Source organism: Oncorhynchus clarkii, chromosome 33, assembly GCF_045791955.1.
Source record: "Oncorhynchus clarkii lewisi isolate Uvic-CL-2024 chromosome 33, UVic_Ocla_1.0, whole genome shotgun sequence".
Classification (NCBI taxonomy): Eukaryota; Metazoa; Chordata; class Actinopteri; order Salmoniformes; family Salmonidae; genus Oncorhynchus; species Oncorhynchus clarkii.
The window spans coordinates 2787712-2801753 of NC_092179.1; the positions used below are offsets into that span (position 1 = coordinate 2787712).

Sequence of the window (14042 nt, forward strand, 5' to 3'; positions counted from 1 at the left end):
TTAGCTTGATAACTGCATTGGCAGCTTTGCCACTGTATTGAAAAAGTTATTAAACCATACACGTTTATACACATAACTATAAACTAACTATAAATAAGTGGTTAGGGCATTTATTCTCATCAGGAAAATGTCATAAGAGCATCAAAACTCCTAACTACACTGTCCTAACTGTGTAACGTTTTTTTTAAACAGAGGTACATTGTGTTGTGTTGTTGACTATGACGGTGTTTTCTGGATATTTCAGTCATTCCACAGACTTTGAGGTTCACAGGAACTGGCTCGCCATCACTCACAGCCTTCCTGTGTCAAAATGGTACCATGAGGTTTGTACATGCATGCGTACATACATACAAATCATATATTATGCATGTATAAAAGTGTCACTCACCCCTTAATTGCTATTTCTAGCTACAAATCCTATAGCGAAATCATTATTTTACGCCAGATAGAGTGACGAAATCAAACAGCGATTGAGGGAAGAGCGTCGCGTAGGAGTGACGCCACCTGTCGGCAATGTTCCCTCTAAATATCAGCCATCGCAAAAAAATATATATCAGCCACCGCATAGAAGCATGAGATTGAACCCCTTAGTTAAGACAACCAACGTTTCTCTTTACTGTGGGAATTGTAATTGAATCGGTACAGAGTCAATGTGTGGGGGCACAGGTTAGTCGAGGTAATTGACATAACATGTAGTGGTGGAATCAACTCAACATTAGCCACTTTCTCATAAATAGACATGTGCAACATTGGTCATCATGCTCAGACTTGAAACATAATGCAACATACCGAAACTGTGCAAAACTAACTAAGCAAGAGATTTAGTTGTAGGCAGAACGCTTTGGAGTAGGATTCTATAGCATTGACAGGCATGACTCAGGCCTATATATAGACCATTGCCATAATGCATCTGTGCCATTCACTTTGAACTGGAATGTGTTTACTGCATAAGTGGTCGTGAGTAGATAAGTTTGTTTTGAGATCAAAGCAAGAGCTGCATGTAGCCACGTGTGCACATTTGTTCATATCCTTTGCTAGTTAGTAAGTTATTATCCCAGTTATAGATAATTTGTAGTAAGCAATTGGGGTGTGATTGCTTCTTACAAGAGCACAAAATGTGTACATTTCTAGACATCTTTGAAAAGTGAGTTGGGTAAAGAGCTTTTTTTTTGGTCTTAAAGGGGCAGTGTTGTATTTTGAGACAGGCATGAATAAGCTAAGTAGCCAATAGTATGGGAATAATGCATTTTATAAAGTGGTTTCTTGAATCAAACAACGCAACAACATTTTCAATCACCTCCTTGTCTGAAGGACAAGTGGATAAACAGATTAATGTCAAGCCCTGCATGTTTTTTTTCCAAAAGTTTCATGGAATGTAGGCCTACATTGAACACCACACATTGGCCACTGTAGGCTGAATGATAGAACAGCTATTTCCATGCTATGGAATGAAATGCATTTCTCTATTGTTTCTGATGGTAGGCCACTCTGGTAGGCCTACATTATGATCATCCCCAGTAGCCTACTTGACTACTTTCTGAAACTGTAACTTAAAGTGGGTACAGCTTCAGTGGTCAAAGTAAACGCACGCTGGAAGATGTACAGAATTTTCACAATGTTCAAGTTTGCGCTCATCAGACCTGAAATTTGCTCACTGCCCCCACAAAATAGAGGGAGCATTGCCTGTCGGAAGTCAAATTTTACCTATAGATTACAAATGTTTATGACTGTGTTTTTGTCTTTCTGTGTAGAACACCTCAGAGTGGACCCTGGACTACCCTCCTTTGTTCGCCTGGTTTGAGTATAGCCTGTCCCACGTGGCTCAGCATTTTGACAAGGAGATGCTGGTGGTGCAGAATCTCCTCTACACCAGTCCTGCTACCATCCTTTTCCAGAGGCTCTCTGTCATCGTGACGGACATAGTCTTCATTTACGCTGTCAAAGAGTGAGTGTTTTCTCCAGGGGAAGGGAAGAAGCTAAAGGAATGCAAATAAATATGTTTTATGCATGGAGGATGCCTTAAGTATTAAAGTATTATAAATAGACATGTACTACTGCGTTGGTCATCATACTCAGACTTTTAAGGTATAATGCAGCTGTGTTTATCATTTCTGGGTAACAATTAAGTGCCTTCTGTGATTGTTTACAATTGAAATGGTCAAAAATAACGTCTTAGCAGAAAGTATTTTAAAAAGCAATAATTTTGATAGGACTGTCTGGGACAATCCGACCGTCTGGACTGTCTGATTGAGGTAGAGTCCTGCATTGGGTTGGATACACATGATTTTCCTGCGGTTGAGCTGCAAATAAATCAGCTGGCAGGTGGAATGAAAACATTCTTTCAACTCGCAGGTCGGCTCGCGATTCAGAACAATTATATTGCAGGTCGGAAATGTTTTAAATGAAGATAATATTATTATTTTACAAACCGAGGAGCTTGTTGTGTTTTCCATTAGGCTATGTGAGCGGTGAGGCAGATATGACCTAGGCTACCAGCCACCCAGCGAGAGAGTGGAGCAATAACTGTCCATTATTTGGCTATTTGTGTGGTTCTCAAACATTCCTAATATGTCCACCTGCAGAGCTTACAGTGGGGCAAAAAAGTACACTGCTCAAAAAAATAAAGGGAACACTAAAATAACACATCCTAGATCTGAATGAATGAAATATTCATATTAAATACTTTTTTCTTACATAGTTGAATGTGCTGACAACAAAATGACACAAAAATTATCAATGGAAATCAAATTTATCAACCCATGGAGGTCTGGATTTGGAGTCACACTCAAAATTAAAGTGGAAAACCACACTACAGGCTGATCCAACTTTGATGTAATGTCCTTAAAACAAGTCAAAATGAGGCTCAGTAGTGTGTGTGGCCTCCACGTGCCTGTATGACCTCCCTACAACGCCTGGGCATGCTCCTGATGAGGTGGCGGATGGTCTCCTGAGGGATCTCCTCCCAGACCTGGACTAAAGCATTCGCCAACTCCTGGACAGTCTGTGGTGCAACGTGGCGTTGGTGGATGGAGCGAGACATGATGTCCCAGATGTGCTCAATTGGATTCAGGTCTGGGGAACTTGCGGGCCAGTTCATAGCATCAATGCCTTCCTCTTGCAGGAACTGCTGACACACTCCATCCACATGAGGTCTAGCATTGTCTTGCATTAGGAGGAACCCAGGGCCAACCGCACCAGCATATGGTCTCACAAGGGGTCTGAGGATCTCATCTCAGTACCTAATGGCAGTCAGGCTACCTCTGGCGAGCACATGGAGGGCTGTGCGGTCCCCCAAAGAAATGCTAGCCCACACCATGATTGACCCACCGCCAAACCGGTCATGCTGGAGGATGTTGCAGGCAGCAGAACGTTCTCCACGGCGTCTCCAGACTGTCACGCCTGCTGGAGGTCATTTTGCAAGGCTCTGGCAGTGCTCCTCCTGCTCCTCCTTGCACAAAGGCGGAGGTAGCGGTCCTGCTGCTGGGTTGTTGGCCTCCTCCACGTCTCCTGATGTACTGGCCTGTCTCCTGGTAGCGCCTCCATGCTCTGGACACTACGCTGACAGACACAGCACACCTTCTTGCCACAGCTCGCATTGATGTGCCATCCAGGATGAGCTGCTCTACCTGAGCCACTTGTGTGGGTTGTAGACTCCGTCTCATGCTACCACTAGAGTGAAAGCACCGCCAGCATTCAAAAGTGACCAAAACATCAGCCAGGAAGCATAGGAAGTGGTCTGTGGTCACCACCTGCAAAACCACCCCTTTATTGGGGGTGTCTTGCTAATTGCCTATAATTTCCACCCGTTGTCTATTCCATTTGCACAACAGCATGTGGAATTTATTGTCAATCAGTGTTGCTTCCTAAGAGGACAGTTTGATTTCACAGAAGTGTGATTGACTTGGAGTTACATTGTGTTGTTTAAGTGTTCCCTTTATTTTTTTGAGCAGTGTATTTAGTCAGCCACCAATTGTGCAAGTTCTCTCACTTAACTACAGGCGTCTCACATCTTTTTTTCATCATAGGTACACTTCAACTATGACAGACAAAATGAGAAAAAAAATTCCAGAAAATCACATTGTAGGATCTTTAATTAATTTATTTGCAAATTATGGTGGAAAATAAGTATTTGGTCACCTACAAACAAGCAAGATTTCTGGGTCTCACAGACCTGTAACTTCTTCTATAAGAGGCTCCTCTGTCCTCCACTCGTTACCTGTATTAATAGCACCTGTTTGAACTTGTTATCAGTATAAAAGACACCTGTCCACGACCTCAAACAGTCACACTCCAAACTCCACTATGGCCAAGACCAAAGAGCTGTCAAAGGACACCAGAAACAAAATTGTAGACCTGCACCAGGCTGGGAAGACTGAATCTGCAATAGGTAAGCAGCTTGGTTTGAAGAAATCAACTGTGGGAGCAATTATTAGGAAATGGAAGACATACAAGACCACTGATAATCTCCCTCGATCTGGGGCTCCACGTAAGATCTCACCCCGTGGGGTCAAAATGATCACAAGAACGGTGAGCAAAAATCCCAGAACCACACGGGGGGACGTAGTGAATGACCTGCAGAGAGCTGGGACCAAAATAACAAAGCCTACCATCAGTAACACACTACGCCGCCAGGGACTCAAATCCTGCAGTGCCAGGCGTGTCCCCCTGCTTAAGCCAGTACATGTCCAGCTCCGTCTGAAGTTTGCTAGAGAGCATTTGGATGATCCAGAAGAAGATTGGGAGAATGTCATATGGTCAGATGAAACCAAAATATAACTTTTTGGTAAAAACTCAACTCGTTGTGTTTGGAGGACAAAGAATGCTGAGTTGCATCCAAAGAACACCATACCTACTGTGAAGCATGGGGGTGGAAACATCCTGCTTTGGGGCTGTTTTTCTGCAAAGGGACCAGGAGGACTGATCCGTGTAAAGGAAAGAATGAATGCGGCCATGTATCGTGAGATTTTGAGTGAAAACCTCCTTCCATCAGCAAGGGCATTGAAGATGAAACGTGGCTGGGTCTTTCAGCATGAAAATGATCCCAAACACACCGCCCGGGCAATGAAGGAGTGGCTTCGTAAGAAGCATTTCAAGGTCCTGGAGTGGCCTAGCCAGTCTCCAGATCTCAACCTGGGGCGGCAGCGTAGCCTAGTGGTTGGACTAGTAACCGGAAGGTTGCGAGTTCAAACCCCCGAGCTGACAAGGTACAAATCTGTCGTTCTGCCCCTGAACAGGCAGTTAATCCACTGTTCCCAGGCCGTCATTGAAAATAAGAATTTGTTCTTAACTGACTTGCCTGGTTAAATAAAGGTTAAAAAAAAAAAAAAAACACATAGAAAATATTTGGAGGGAGTTGAAAGTCCGTGTTCAAATCAAATCCAATTTTATTTGTCACATACACATGGTTAGCAGATGTTAATGCGAGTGTAGCGAAATGCTTGTGCTTCTAGTTCCGACAATGCGGGGTGAACAGGCAGTGGCTCGGGTGGTTGTTGTCCTTGATGATCTTTATGGCCTTCCTGTGACATCGGGTGGTGTAGGTGTCCTGGAGGGCAGGTAGTTTGCCCCTGGTGATGCGTTGTGCAGACCTCACTACCCTCTGGAGAGCCTTACGGTTGTGGGCGGAGCAGTTGCCATACCAGGCGGTGATACAGCCCGACAGGATGCTCTCGATTGTGCATCTGTAGAAGTTTGTGAGTGCTTTTGGTGACAAGACAAATTTCTTCAGCCTCCTGAGGTTGAAGAGGCGCTGCTGCGCCTTCTTCACGATGCTGTCTGTGTGGGTGGACCAATTCAGTTTGTCTGTGATGTGTACGCCGAGGAACTTAAAACTTACTACCCTCTCCACTACTGTTCCATCAATGTGGATAGGGGGGTGTTCCCTCTGCTGTTTCCTGAAGTCCACAATCATCTCCTTAGTTTTGTTGACGTTGAGTGTGAGGTTATTTTCCTGACACCACACTCCGAGGGCCCTCACCTCCTCCGTGTAAGCCGTCTCGTCGTTGTTGGTAATCAAGCCTACCACTGTTGTGTCGTCCGCAAACTTGATGATTGAGTTGGAGGCGTGCGTGGCCACGCAGTCGAGGGTGAACAGGGAGTACAGGAGAGGGCTCAGAACGCACCCTTGTGGGGCCCCAGTGTTGAGGATCAGCGGAGTGGAGATGTTGTTGCCTACCCTCACCACCTGGGGGCGGCCGGTCAGGAAGTCCAGTACCCAGTTGCACAGGGCGGGGTCGAGACCCAGGGTCTCGAGCTTGATGACGAGCTTGGAGGGCACCATGGTGTTAAATGCCGAGCTGTAGTCGATGAACAGCATTCTCACATAGGTATTCCTCTTGTCCAGATGGGTTAGGGCAGTGTGCAGTGTGGTTGAGATTGCATCGTCTGTGGACCTATTTGGGCGGTAAGCAAATTGGAGTGGGTCTAGGGTGTCAGGTAGGGTGGAGGTGATATGGTCCTTGACTAGTCTCTCAAAGCACTTCATGATGACGGAAGTGAGTGCTACGGGGCGGTAGTCGTTTAGCTCAGTTACCTTAGCTTTCTTGGGAACAGGAACAATGGTGGCCCTCTTGAAGCATGTGGGAACAACAGACTGGGATAGGGATTGATTGAATATGTCCGTAAACACACCAGCCAGCTGGTCTGCGCATGCTCTGAGGGCGCGGCTGGGGATGCCGTCTGGGCCTGCAGCCTTGCGAGGGTTGACACGTTTAAATGTTTTCCTCACGTCGGCTGCAGTGAAGGAGAGTCCGCATGTTTTAGTTGCGGGCCGTGTCAGTGGCACTGTATTGTCCTCAAAGCGTTGCCCAGCAACAGCCCCAAAACATCACTGCTCTAGAGGAGATCTGCATGGAGGAATGGGCCAAAATACCAGCAACAGTGTGAAAACCTTGTGAAGACTTACAAAAACAAATTGACCTCTGTCATTGCCAACCAAGGGTATATAACAAAGTATTGAGAAACTTTTGTTATTGACCAAATACTTATTTTCCACCATAATTTGCAAATAAATTCATTAAAAATCCTACAATGTGATTTTCTGGATTTTTTTTTCTCATTTTGTCTGTCATAGTTGAAGTGTACCTATGATGAAAATTACAGGCCTCATCTTTTTAAGTGGGAGAACTTGCACAATTGGTGGTGGCTGACTAAATACTTTTTTGCCCCACTGTATGTTCTCTAACACCATGCGACTTACGTTGGCAAGTTTATTTTTCCACACTCAGCTCAAGTGAAAATGGCTCATTTAAGGAGAAATAAAAAAGGTTATGATGGTGAGATACACCATCGTGGAATCAAGTGCTGTGCGAGTGAAATCCCCAGTTTGGAAGGATTTTTGAGTCATTGTGGACAAGGAGGACAACAACCCAACACAGCCTGCAAAAGTGCAAGCAGATATTTGTTTACAATAATTCCGTTAATTATTACATTACTTCAGGCTTTTCTTCATTTAAACCATACGCAGGCCATATAAAGCTTAAACATGTGTGGCTGGTAAATGTTTGAGTAGACAATAGCCTACTAAATAAATGTAGGCTATTTTTGCAGTCTATAGCCTATTTGATTCTGGAATAGCCTAATAAATTAATGTTATTTGGCGGGTCACCGATCGGCTCTCGGAACAATTATATGTGGGTGGATCAGGTTGCGGAGAAAAATCTAATGAAAAACCATCTAACTACTTAGGTAAACATATGAATTACCTGTTTCACAACGTTCGGCGCAGGTGTTGGAAACTGGTTCGCCATACACCTGCGCGGAACGTTGTGCAACAGGTAATTCATATGTTTACCTAAGTAGTTAGATGGTTTGTCATTAAATGTATTAGATAGACATGCTTCTAATATCCTTACATTATTGACCCGTGACTGACAATTTTGAAGTATGTTAGCAAAACCCTAAAACGAGGTGATGTCAGACCGTCTGCTTAAGTAGGCAATAGAAAAAAGTCTGTCTATCATGTTCATTGATTGGGTTAAGATGAACCGTCACTCCAAAACTAGCTAACCAATGGAGACTCATTGTCTACGCCTCCCTCTAAACCCTGCCCTTCACGGGAAAATAATGCCAAAACTCGCAATTGAAAAGACTGGCAGTGAAAGCGAAGAAACAGACATTGATAGCAAAGATACGAGTAGCAAAACCAAAAGGTAGTGTATGCAGGCAAAATGTATTCAATAGGATTGGTTGCTGGGAAAGTTTAACCGAAAATTATTTTTGCATTCGTTTTCAAATATATGTTTTAATGATTTGTCAGAGTTTTGCACTCGCTTTAAAATTATTTGCTTACAAGTTTTGGTTTTGATGTCTTATTTTTGTTTCCAATTCTATACATTTTGCTTTCAATTGTTTGTTTTTTGATTTCAACATCCACCCGTCCTCGAAAATATAATGTTTACATTCAACATCACAATTTATTTTATTTTGAATTCAATTCATATGGCGTGAAATTGACCCCATACACAAGACTACTGGATTCTGCTCCGACTAGGGAGTCTGTTAGTACTTGTCCCCCTAAATGTTGCGTGTTGGTATCGTTTGTGTTTGCTAAAAGCTAACTACAGTGCCTTGCGAAAGTATTCGGCCCCCTTGAACTTTGCGACCTTTTGCCACATTTCAGGCTTCAAACATAAAGATATAAAACTGTATTTTTTTGTAAAGAATCAACAACAAGTGGGACACAATCATGAAGTGGAACGACATTTATTGGATATTTCAAACTTTTTTAACAAATCAAAAACTGAAAAATTGGGCGTGCAAAATTATTCAGCCCCTTTACTTTCAGTGCAGCAAACTCTCTCCAGAAGTTCAGTGTGGATCTCTGAATGATCCAATGTTGACCTAAATGACTAATGATGATAAATACAATCCACCTGTGTGTAATAAAGTCTCCGTATAAATGCACCTGCACTGTGATAGTCTCAGAGGTCCGTTAAAAGCTCAGAGAGCATCATGAAGAACAAGGAACACACCAGGCAGGTCCGAAATACTGTTGTGAAGAAGTTTAAAGCCGGATTTGGATACAAAAAGATTTCCCAAGCTTTAAACATCCCAAGGAGCACTGTGCAAGCGATAATATTGAAATGGAAGGAGTATCAGACCACTGCAAATCTACCAAGACCTCTAAACTTTCAGCTCATACAAGGAGAAGACTGATCAGAGATGCAGCCAAGGGGCCCATGATCACTCTGGATGAACTGCAGAGATCTACAGCTGAGGTGGGAGACTCTGTCCATAGGACAACAATCAGTCATATATTGCACAAATCTGGCCTTTATGGAAGAGTGGCAAGAAGAAAGCCATTTCTTAAAGATATCCATAAAAAGTGTTGTTTAAAGTTTGCCACAAGCCACCTGGGAGACACACCAAACATGTGGAAGAAGGTGCTCTGGTCAGATGAAACCAAAATTGAACTTTTTGGCAACAATGCAAAACGTTATGTTTGGCTTAAAAGCAACACAGCTCATCACCCTGAACACACCATCCCCACTGTCAAACATGGTGGTGGCAGCATCATGGTTTGGGCCTGCTTTTCTTCAGCAGGGACAGGGAAGATGGTTAAAATTGATGGGAAGATGGATGGAGCCAAATACAGGACCATTCTGGAAGAAAACCTGATGGAGTCTGCAAAAGACCTGAGACTGGGACGGAGATTTGTCTTCTAACAAGACAATGATCCAAAACATAAAGCAAAATCTACAATGGAATGGTTCAAAAATAAACATATCCAGGTGTTAGAATGGCCAAGTCAAAGTCCAGACCTGAATCCAATCGAGAATCTGTGGAAAGAACTGAAAACTGCTGTTCACAAATGCTCTCCATCCAACCTCACTGAGCTCAAGCTGTTTTGCAAGGAGGAATGGGAAAAAATTTCAGTCTCTCGATGTGCAAAACTGATAGAGACATACCCCAAGCGACTTACAGCTGTAATCGCCGCAAAAGGTGGCGCTACAAAGTATTAACTTAAGGGGGCTGAATAATTTTGCACGCCCAATTTTTCAGTTTTTGATTTGTTAAAAAAGTTTGAAATATCCAATAAATGTCGTTCCACTTCATGATTGTGTCCCACTTGTTGTTGATTCTTTACAAAAAAATACAGTTTTATATCTTTATGTTTGAAGCCTGAAATGTGGCAAAAGGTCGCAAAGTTCAAGGGGGCCGAATACTTTCGCAAGGCACTGTACTTCTCGGCTTGTGTAGCTAATGCTTCTTTGCTTGGGTAGGATTTGTGTTTGCCAAAAGCCTACCTCTTCTGCTCTGCTTGTGTAGCCAGCGTTTCCTTGCTTGATTAAGATGACCAGTGGTAAGAGTAAGTTCAAAAAGGCTAACCAGTCAGATTAGAACCTCCGACCATGCCATAGGGAATGTGGTTTCACAATGAAAATGTAAAGATACTTACAAGTGCTGTCCTGTTTGCCGGGGGTGGAAACACCCTCAGGCTGCCTTGGCTCGGACCATCTCGTGTGACTGGTGTCACCGGCTGAGTTCAGACTGTTTTATGCTGACTTCTTAGGAAGGTTTACTGGAGAAGGGCATCTCTTTGAAAAGAACGGTGTTACGGCGGCCTCAGGGCTGCCGTAGACAGTTCGGATTTGTTCCCCGCCTGTCATGCGAGAGACTTGGAATCTCTGCATCCCTGAAGGTTTTCGGGAACTGCATTCTGGAAAGGATGTGGTACTGTATCTCTGACTGGTTCTGAGAAAGAGATGGATGAGCTAGCTCCGGCAGCTTTATATCTATGCCACGGCTATCGCGCTGGGCTTGCAGAGCAGCAACCCGGCGCTATGGCTTTCCTCCTGGGTAAAGTTTTACAACCTGTGATGACTGCGGTAGAGCTTGACTCTCTTTCAATTTATTTTTACCTGGAATAACTCACTTTCAGCCAAGTTGCATGAAAGTGGAACTGTTTTATAGGGGGCGTGTCTAGTTTGCATGCCGGTATGGGAAGTTAAGCTAGCCACCTCATCTGGGAGGGTAATCTTAGTCGTTTGCTTCCGAAAAGAGCACGGCTGGTTTCAGTGGACCAGTGTCATAAATAGCCTACCGGAGCGGGGGGAATGTGTTTTGGGCAAACCAATTTCGCCAAAGGACTGCACAGAGAGGCAGCAGCGTACATACACATTAAACCCAGCAAAAAAAGAAACGTCCTATCACTGTCAACTGCGTTTATTTTCAGCAAACTTAACATGTGTAAATATTTGTATGAACATAACAAGATTCAACAACTGAGACATCCTCAGACTTGACTAACAGAAATGAAATAATGTGTCCCTGAACAAAGGAGGGGGGGGTGTCAAAATCAAAAGTAACAGTCAGTATCTGATGTGGCCACCAGCTGCATTAAGTTCTGCAGTGCATCTCCTCATGGACTGCACCAGATTTGCCAGTTCTTGCTGTGAGATGTTACCCCACTCTTCCGCCAAGGCACCTGCAAGTTCCCGGACATTTCTGGGGGGAATGGCCCTATCCCTCACTCTTCGATCCAACAGGTCCCAGACGTGCTCAATGAGATTCCGATCCAGGCTCTTCGCTGGCCATGGCAGGACACTGACATTCCTGTCTTGCAGGAAATCACGCACAGAACGAGCAGTATGGCTGGTGGCATACTGCTGGAGGGTCATGTCAGGATGAGTCTGCAGGAAGGGTACCACATGAGGGAGGAGGATGTCTTCCCTGTAACGCACAGCGTTTAGATTGCCTGCAATGACAACAAGCTCAGTCCGATGATGCTGTGACACACCGCCCCAGACCATGACGGACCCTCCACCTCCAAATCGATCCTGCTCCAGAGTACAGGCCTCGGTGAAACGTTTTTTCCTTCGATGATAAATGAATCCGACCAAAAAAAAGCGACTCGACTCGTCAGTGAAGAGCACTTTTTTGCCAGTCCTGTCTGGTCCAGCGACTGTGGGTTTGTGCCCATAGGCGACGTTGTTGCCAGTGATGTCTGGTGAGGACCTGCCTTTACAACAGGCCTACAAGCTCTCAGTCCAGCCTCTCTCAGCCTATTGTGGACAGTCTGAGCACTGATGGAGGGATTGTGCGTTCCTGGTGTAACTCGGGCAGTTGTTGTTGCCATCCTGTACCTGTCCCGCAGGTGTGATGTTCGGATGTACCAATCCTGTGCAGGGGTTGTTACACGTGGTCTGCCACTGCGAGGATGATCAGCTGTCCATCCTGTCTCCCTGTAGCGCTGTCTTAGGCGTCTCACAGTACGGACATTGCAATTTATTGCCCTGGCCACATCTGCAGTCCTCATGCCTCCTTGCATTATGCCTAAGGCACATTCACGCAGATGAGCAGGGACCCTGGGCATCTTTCTTTTGGTGTTTTTCAGAGTCAGCAGAAAGGCCTCTTTAGTGTCCTAAGTTTTCATAACTGACCTTAATTGCATACCGTCTGTAAGCTGTTAGTGTCTTAACGACCGTTCCACAGGTGCATGTTCATTAATTGTTTATGGTTCATTGAACAAGCATGGGAAACCGTGTTTCGAATGAAGGTCTGTGAAGTTATTTGGATTTTTATGAATTATCTTTATCTTTGGTCCTGAAAAAGGGAGTTTACTTGAAATCATTAGCCACTTTAATAAATGGAACACTAGTCAGTCACTTTAAATAATCACTTTAATAATTTTTACTTATCTTGCATTACTCATCTCATATGTATGTACTGTATTCTATTATATCTACTCTATCTTAGTCTATACCGCTCTGACATTGCCCGTCCATATATTTATATTTTCTTAATTCCATTTGTTTACTTAGATTTGTGAAATTGTTAGATATTACTTTTTAGATATTGCTGCCCTGTCAGAACTAGAAGCACAAGCATTTCGCTACATCCGCAATAACATCTGCTAAACACGTGTATGTGACAAATACAATTTGATTTGTCTCAACTATGTAGTCCATGCAGTCTCGTAGGTGGTTGACCGCATGCTCCGCCCAGTGGCGGGCATTCAAGGTGTCACCGGGGGTGGGTCCTATCGCCTGTTTTGAGAGAGAAGATTTCCTCTCTTTGGAAGCGGGCTATTCGGGTGGTTCCCATGTCGGAAGCACAGAGCGGTTGGTACAACCTGTATTTCCGAGTTCCAAACAGCAATGGATTGCTGTGTCCCATCCTGGAAAAGCGTGGTTTGGACAAGCACCTCAAGGAGTGCAAGTTCAAAATGCTCACACTTCGGTGGCTAGTACAGTCCCAGCAATTGGTTTACATACAGTGCCTTCACAAAGTATTCACACCTTTTGACTTATTCCACATTTTGTTGTGTTACAGCCTTAGATGTAGATGTTTTGTCACTGGCCTACACAAAGTACCCCATGGCGTCAAAGTGGAGTAGTGTTTTTTTTTTTACAAATTTTTTACATTTTTACAAATTTGCTGAACAAGTCACAAGTTGCATGGACTCACTCTGTGTGCAATTATAGTGTTTAACATGATTTTGTCAGGACTAGCTCATCTCTGTACCCCCACACATACAATCTGTAAGGTCCCTTAGTCAAGCAGTGAATATCAAAAACACATTCAACCACAAAGACCAGGGAGGTTCTCCAATGCCTCATAAAGAAGGACACCTATTGGTAGATGGGTAAAAATAAAAGCAGACCATTGAATATCCCTTTGAGCATGGTGAAGTTATTAATTACACTTTGGATGGTGTATCAATACACCCAAATGATACATCAGACACTGTCTTCTCACTCACTAAATTAAAGCTGCAAAAGTTTTTGTCCTGAATACAAAGTGTTATGTTTGGGGAAAATACAACACATCATTTAGTACCACTCTCCATATTTTCAAGCATAGTGGTGGCTGCATCATGTTATCTGTATGCTTGTAATCATTAGGGACTAGAGTTTTTCAGGATAAAAAAGAAACAGAATGGAGTTTAGCACAGGAAAAATCCTAGAAGAAAATCTGGTTCAGTCTGCTGTCCACCAGGCACTGGGAGATAAATTCACCTTTCAGCAGGGCAATAATATAAAACACAAGGTCAAATCTACACTGGAGTTGCTTACCAAGAAGCCAGTGAATGTTCCTGA

General features: G+C 43.8%; 1 protein-coding gene across 2 annotated transcripts in view; it reads left to right on the forward strand.

The window, feature by feature from the left end:
* The window catches only part of LOC139393338 (ALG8 alpha-1,3-glucosyltransferase), a 38702-nt gene that overhangs the window by 639 nt on the left and 24021 nt on the right, over positions 1 to 14042 (forward strand). For both annotated transcript variants that reach the window (XM_071141973.1, XM_071141972.1), the window contains 2 exons: positions 245 to 323; positions 1752 to 1945. In XM_071141973.1, the coding sequence (XP_070998074.1) occupies positions 245 to 323; positions 1752 to 1945 (273 nt within the window). The remainder of the gene's footprint in view (positions 1 to 244; positions 324 to 1751; positions 1946 to 14042) is intronic.